Source organism: Rhyacophila brunnea, unplaced genomic scaffold (assembly GCF_057557595.1).
Source record: "Rhyacophila brunnea isolate RB1 unplaced genomic scaffold, BYU_Rbru_1.0 scaffold_15, whole genome shotgun sequence".
NCBI lineage: Eukaryota > Metazoa > Arthropoda > Insecta > Trichoptera > Rhyacophilidae > Rhyacophila > Rhyacophila brunnea.
In genome coordinates, this window is record NW_028232806.1 from 1,238,627 (window position 1) to 1,245,451 (window position 6,825).

At 35.7% G+C, this 6,825-nt stretch overlaps 1 protein-coding gene across 1 annotated transcript; it reads right to left on the bottom strand.

Moving 5' to 3' along the window:
• Positions 1-1,394: 1,394 nt before the first annotated feature.
• On the bottom strand, positions 1,395-3,978 carry LOC147074752 (uncharacterized). Its single transcript, XM_085942992.1, has 3 exons — positions 3,642-3,978; positions 2,662-2,756; positions 1,395-1,777 (listed from the first exon to the last, which is right to left on the bottom strand). Exons 1-3 carry the CDS (start codon positions 3,976-3,978, stop codon positions 1,430-1,432), a joined length of 780 nt encoding a protein of 259 aa, XP_085799118.1. The 3' UTR covers positions 1,395-1,429.
• Positions 3,979-6,825: the final 2,847 nt, after the last annotated feature.

Below are 6,825 nucleotides of genomic sequence, written 5' to 3' on the forward strand. Positions count from 1 at the left end.
TAATCATAATAATAAATTGTTTTGCAACTTCCGTTACACGCCAAATGCCTTAAATCGCCGCCTGCAACTTTGTCATACGCCAAAAATACATTCTGATCTGATTTCCCAATCGCGCCAAAAGAAGTATAACTTCAATAAAAAAATCTTAGAGCAAAAATTCTAAACATTTTCAGAATGATAAGTGGTTGACTTGGTATATTTTTTGCGGAAATGCCTACAATAATTTCTAAGACCGCGTACTATAAATCAGTGACAAAAAGATGGCAGCCCTGTATTAGTCTATGGAAAAGTTATTCGCAGACGGCTATGGTTTGTCTAATGCCAGCGCTCCATTGGCGAGCCAAAAGTCCGACGACAATAAGTCTTCAGATTTTTCTACGTTCTGCTACTGGCCAACAGACGTTCAACGAAACGAGTATATAATTAATTTGACGAGTAAAACAGTCGACTTTGACAGCATAGATAATATACGTATATCTGACAGTTAAATCGTGATGGCGTTAAATGATACCGACGTTTTATGTTTTTTGGGTTATTGGGTGGCAGATAATGTAATAACGAAGCAAAGGGTACACAAATACTGGGTGAAACATTGGATAAGGAAACGAACGACATTATCCCACACAAATTTAATACGAGAATTGCGTTTGCAACCGAGCGATTTCCGCAATTATTTGCGAATGTCGGAGGATGTATACACAGAACTGTATAATTTGGTCTCCCCATTTATTAAAAAAAAAAATACTATGATGAGGGAAGCTATTTCTCCTCATGATAGATTATGTGCAACCCTGCGATTTTTGGCTGCCGGCGGAACATTCACTGACTTGCATTATAGAACTGCGATTGGAAGACAAACTCTGGGCAAGATAATTCCCGAAACTTGCCAAGTCATCATTGACGTTTTGAAAGGAGAATATTTCAAGGTGTGTATTATATTATACGTCATCTAATAAAGTTGGGCAAATTTACAAATATATCATTAACAAGTAGACATTGGTTGGTCTTATAAAGTGAACGTTTAGTGGATTGTTTTACCTATATAAATCATAGACGGCAACATCATAAGAATGGCAGACAAGATGCATTTGAGATAGGTATATATATAGTCACAAATAAGGCCATCGTTGACATGCTAAATATTCAATAGACCATTAGAATGCTGTACCTAGCCAGGACTCTCCATATAGGCTGTAAGCAAGCTGCTTAATTATTCCTGTTGAATGTATTGTAATACTAGTCATATTCTTCGAAAAGCAAGCATGGAATTTGATTTCTAAATGAGGCCACATAATAATATAGGTTTGCTAACATAGCTCAAATACTTACCATTTGTTGTATCGCTTAAGCTAAGGTTTATAGGCATAAAAACAAACAAAAAAACAAATATTTTTACAAGATATTTATTCATACAAAAAACATTAATTTATTATACCGGCTTTTGTACATTTTTGCTTAATATACGATAAACTGGTTGAGTATGAACAGTAGTTGCTGGCATTATTTTGTCACTTTGTCCCATAAAGGCAACTTCATGCATCAGCTTCTCGGCCAGCAATCTTTGTCCCTGTGACATCGATCGTAGTTTCATGGCCATCATTTTGCCAAAAACATCAAATTCATCTTCAGTCTTGCTTAGTTTGTCGGTGATTAATTCTAACACTTTGTTGGCGCTATCATTCGATTTTTTTCGTTTGAACGATGGGGGTTCTGGTGCTCTATTGAGATTCGACCTTGGAGTAGTCGACAACGTGGATGTTGAAGGCGAATATTCTATCTGTAAATAAAATGTTGATTATTATTTGTTGCAGTTCCCTGATACGCACGAAGAAATGGAGACGATTGCAGAAGAATTTAATAGTAAATGGCAATTTCCAAATTGCCTGGGCGCAGTTGATGGGAAACACATTGCAATCGTGCCACCTGCAGGCGCTGGCTCCCACTTTTATAATTACAAACATTTCCACAGCATTGTTTTGATGGCGATTGCAAATGCTAATTATGAATTTATTTATGTTGATGTTGGAACAAATGGACGTATTTCTGATGGAGGCGTACTGAGAAAATCTGATTTTTTCAAACGTTTAGACGAAGGCAGATTAAAAATACCTGCACCAAAAAAACCTACTGCTAATTCTGATGCACTGCCATTTGTTTATATTGGCGATGAAGCCTTTGCATTACGTAACGATTTCATAAAGCCGTATTCACAAAGGCAATTAAATCACAGTAAAAGAATATATAATTATCGGACATGCAGAGCCAGGCGAATTATAGAAAATGTTTTTGGCATTTTAGCTGCTAGATTCCGCATTTTTCAAGCTCCAATAAACATGAAAATTGAAAATATCAATACAGTTGTATTAACTTGCTGTGTGCTGCACAACTTTCTTCGTCGCAAATCAACACATACTTATACTCCTTCTCATGACCTTGATAGGGAAAATCCTGAGACAGGTTTAATAGAGCTCGGACTGAGGTCACAGGACACCTTAGCGCCTTTGGAAGCAACGACTAATCGGAACTCGACTGCCAATGCTAAGAAAGCGCGAGGAGATTTCGAAAAATATTTTAATACTACCGGGGCTGTCACATGGCAAGAAAGTATGATAAGCAATAGATAAATTAAACCAATGTAACAATTTAGTTAAAATGTTTTACCTCAATACAATCTTCGTTGTTTAACGAGTTGGAGTAACTCTCATCAGGAGACATGTTTTCCAAATCGTCCACCATGCTGGATATTGAGCTCGATTCTGTAAAACAAAATGTAAATTGTTAAAATACAACATAATACTCAAACTTGTTTTTTATTATCTCTCCCCTAAGTACCCATTCCTTCATACGGTTAATATTGATATTGGTATAATTGGTGTAATCCAGTATATCGGGTATTTTCAAAATGTGTTTTCCGCTGTATTCCTCATAACCAAACTGTACCATTAATTTTGATTGATGATTGACGATTTATTGATTGTCTCTGAAGGAACCTAACTCGAGCGATTTTTGATTTTATGATCATTTCTTTTCTTCTTCTTTCGACCATGTCCGATCATAATATGGACCTCCACGGAGTGGAGGTTTATATTGACAGATTTTGTTTTTACGAGAAATGGATGTCAGCCACTTGCTCAACATATTAGGTCCATACTCTGACTCATACACAAATTGAAATTCAATGTGTACTTGTCAGACCCAGGATTTGAACCTGGGACCCGACCACGACTCAATAAGCCGCGCTTCCACCGCCATGATCGTACCTATATATTATTATTTCTTACATACCTCAGCAAAGAATAAATAATTTTATTGTGACTAGAAATGATTCATAGCTGTATGTTTTAATTGCTTAATAGTAGCTAATCTAATGGGATGTCACTTTCAGAGATACGACAATGTCATAGTCTGCACGTGTATAATAAATAGCTTTAAAGCATTCCCTCGTACCTATATATTATTATTATTTATTACCTACCTCGGCAAAGAATAAGAAATTTTATTGTGACTAGAAATGATTCATAGCTGTATGTTTTAATTGCTTAATAGTAGCTAATCTAATGCGATGTCACTTTCAGAGCTAGGTACGACAATTTCATAATCTGCACGTGTATAATAAATAGCTTTAAAGCATTCCTACGTACCTTCCATTTGGTCGTTCAAGAACTCCAAATTTTTATAGTACCACAGTTTGGGTAGATAAACTGCGTCTGTGCCGGCTCCGCTTCGATATGATGTCCTTACTTTATTTCTCTCCTTTCTGTAACCCGACCTCAATGTCTGTATTTTCTTTTTAACATCGTCGACCCTTGCCTGCGGCTCCACCTTGATTAAAATCTCCAAAAGTTCCGCATACGCCAAGGACTTGGCATCACGATTCTTGTATAGTGGGCTGGTCGTCTTCCACAACGATGGGTTGTCTTTAAAACAATTAATAAAATCTTCCAAGAAACTTTTCGAATGCACTCGTAGATCTACCATTGTTGTTATCGATGTGAGATGTCCGAACACTTTGAATGACAGTAAAATAATGATGGCGCTGTCGTCCGTCGGCATAGATATAAATAATGTGACGGTAAAGCGTGGTGAACGTACGAATTTCAGCGGCTCGGCGAGTAAAATATCAAACATGTTTGAAATCCAACGAGCCTGGTCTGCGGATTAAAAAGTCCGCAGACCTGGGGTGCTCCACGCGAAAAAAAAGTCCGAAGACTGTAAATCGTCTGACTTGCGTGCCAATGGAGCGCCGGCATAATATTTTTTGGGTGGGAATAATCGCACAATGCAATAATCAAAATTCACAAAAAAATTACTTTAACATTTGGAAAGTGGTTTTCACATATTATATTAAATGATTTCACAAATAAATAGATGAAATCACATAAAATAGTTTGTTTCACAAAATAAAAATCATAAATCACTCATTGTAAATATAAATTCACTCAATTTTGACAACTGCACACATTTGTAAAATTGTTTTCACCGACAAATAATATATCGCACAAAGAAAAGGTAGAAATTCACTAATGTCAAACTAATAACTGTAGCAGCAATACAATTTATTAGAAGGCAATCGCAAAAATTATGCTTAGGTATCAATATAATTAATGTTTAACACAGTAATATAAATATGTGTATATTCGTGCTGCTATCGTTCATATTTTATTTGATGTAAATCTACAACCAAATAACACCACTATATCTTTTTCGGATCATCGATATAAATTTTGGTAAATGTGGCGCAGATGCCGTCATGAGATTGTATAAGTATCATTTTTGAATTAAACCTAACCTAACCTATTCTAACGTAATCTAACCTTATATAACTTAACCTAACCTAACCTAACCTAACCTACCCCAATCTAATATTAGGTACCTAATAATATAATCTTAGATTGTGATAATGAAGTATCAAAATCTATGAGCATTTCAAATTTTAAATTAACAATTATTGGATCGAAAAACCTATGTGCCGACAGAAAAAGGTATTTATTAGAATTGTCTACTGGAATAAACTGTTTTCGTAAAAAAAATCATAAAAGATCATGACGGCATCTGCGGCACAATTATCTAAGTTTTAATTAACGTCTTTTTCTAAATAGGTATTTATAGTATTATTTGAATCTGAAAGTAGGTACCTAATACATTCTTATGTTTTGCCAAAATATTGTTTAAAATCATTAAACCTAATTTTCATAGTGTTTGTATTCTTTTACGATTAATTGGTTACAATAGTATATTGATACGTGAAGACTACTTTTTCCTTAGTGCAAATCGATCATTTGAGTGTTGTAGTTGATTTGTGAATATCATCCATTTCCGATGTGACGAACATCTTTTTAAATGTTGTCAGCGCTTTGTGAAAACAGTCTATTCAATTGTGCGAACATATGTACATTCCCCATATTTTTTATGCCTTTATCCAGTGTTTCCAACCGTACTATAATTATAGTATTTGTACTATAATTTTTGTCCGCGTACTATGTACGATATATAACAGGTATAGTTCGCCCAAAATACGAGGGTGGGTCAATGATTCCTTAGAAAAAAGCATTAAAACAGTTTTTATTTTTGTATTTTTTTTTATTTCTCAACATAATCTCCTTGGAGCTCAATACACTTGGTTAGACGTTTCTCAATTTTTTTAAACCGTCAGAAAAATAAGTTTTCGGAAGGTCCTCAAAATAAGCATTTGTCCGATCGATGACTTCTTCATTTGAAAAAAAAACGTTGTCCACTTAGTCATTTTTTTAAGTTTGGGAAAAGGAAAAAGTCACTGGGGGCTAAATCTGGCGAATACGGTGGGTGGTCGACCAATTCGAACTTCAATTCTTCAATTTTAGCCATTGATCGTAAACATGTGTGAACACGGGCATTGTCCTGATGAAAGAGGATTTTTTTCCTGTTTAAATGAGGCCGTTTTTCTTCAATTTCGTTTTTTAGCTGGTCCAATAAAGATGCATAATAATCCCCTGTTATTGTTTTTCCTTTTTCCAAATAGTCAACGAAAATAATTCCACGTGCATCCCAAAATACAGTAGCCATAACCTTACCAACTGATTTTACGGTTTTCGCCTTCTTTGGACATGGTTCGCCTTTCGCAATCCACTGCTTTGACTGTTCTTTCGTCTCGGGAGTATAGTGGTGTATCCATGTTTCATCTACAGTCACAAAGCGACGAAAAAATTCATCCGGATTGCGTTGCATGAGCGACAACAGGGCTTTAGAGGCCACCACCCTATTGCGTTTATTGTCGACTGTGAGCAAACGCGGCACCCATCTTGCAGAAACTTTTTTCATGCCCAATTTGTCATGTAAAATAGAAATGACGCTACCTTTTGAGATCCCTGTAACCTCAATTATCTCACTCAACTTTAATCTTCGGTCACTTAACACCATATCGTGGATTTTATTGATCATTTCTGGTGTAGTCACCTCTACAGGACGTCCTGAGCGTGGTTCATCCTTTGTTGATGTACGACCACGTTTAAATTCATTTAACCAGTTATAAATAGTTGCAAGTGAAGGAGCAGATATGCCGTGAACTAAATCCAACTCATTTTTTATTTCCTTTGCTGTTAACCCTTTTATATTAAAATGTTTAATAACAGCTCTAAACTCAATTTTCTCCATTTTTGTAAACAAGCATTTTTTTTTTTAAATGTACGAAAATAAAAAACAACAACCCGACCAATCTGATTGAAACTTCGCAGCATACTGAATCGGTAGTGCCGCTGCATGAAAACAAACCGCTTACAGTACTAGTCGCGCCACCTGTCGGCTTTTCTAAGGACTTATTGACCCACCCTCGTACTATAATTTTGAATA

Excerpts from the sequence above, each read along its gene's own strand:
- LOC147074752 (XM_085942992.1), bottom strand. The coding sequence starts at position 3,978 with ATGGTAGATCTACGAGTGCATTCGAAAAGTTTCTTGGAAGATTTTATT. Across the intron at positions 2,757-3,641 it reads CTTGAACGACCAAATGGAAG|AATCGAGCTCAATATCCAGC; the intron begins GTACGTAGGAAT and ends TTTGTTTTACAG. Across the intron at positions 1,778-2,661 it reads ACAACGAAGATTGTATTGAG|ATAGAATATTCGCCTTCAAC; the intron begins GTAAAACATTTT and ends TTTTATTTACAG.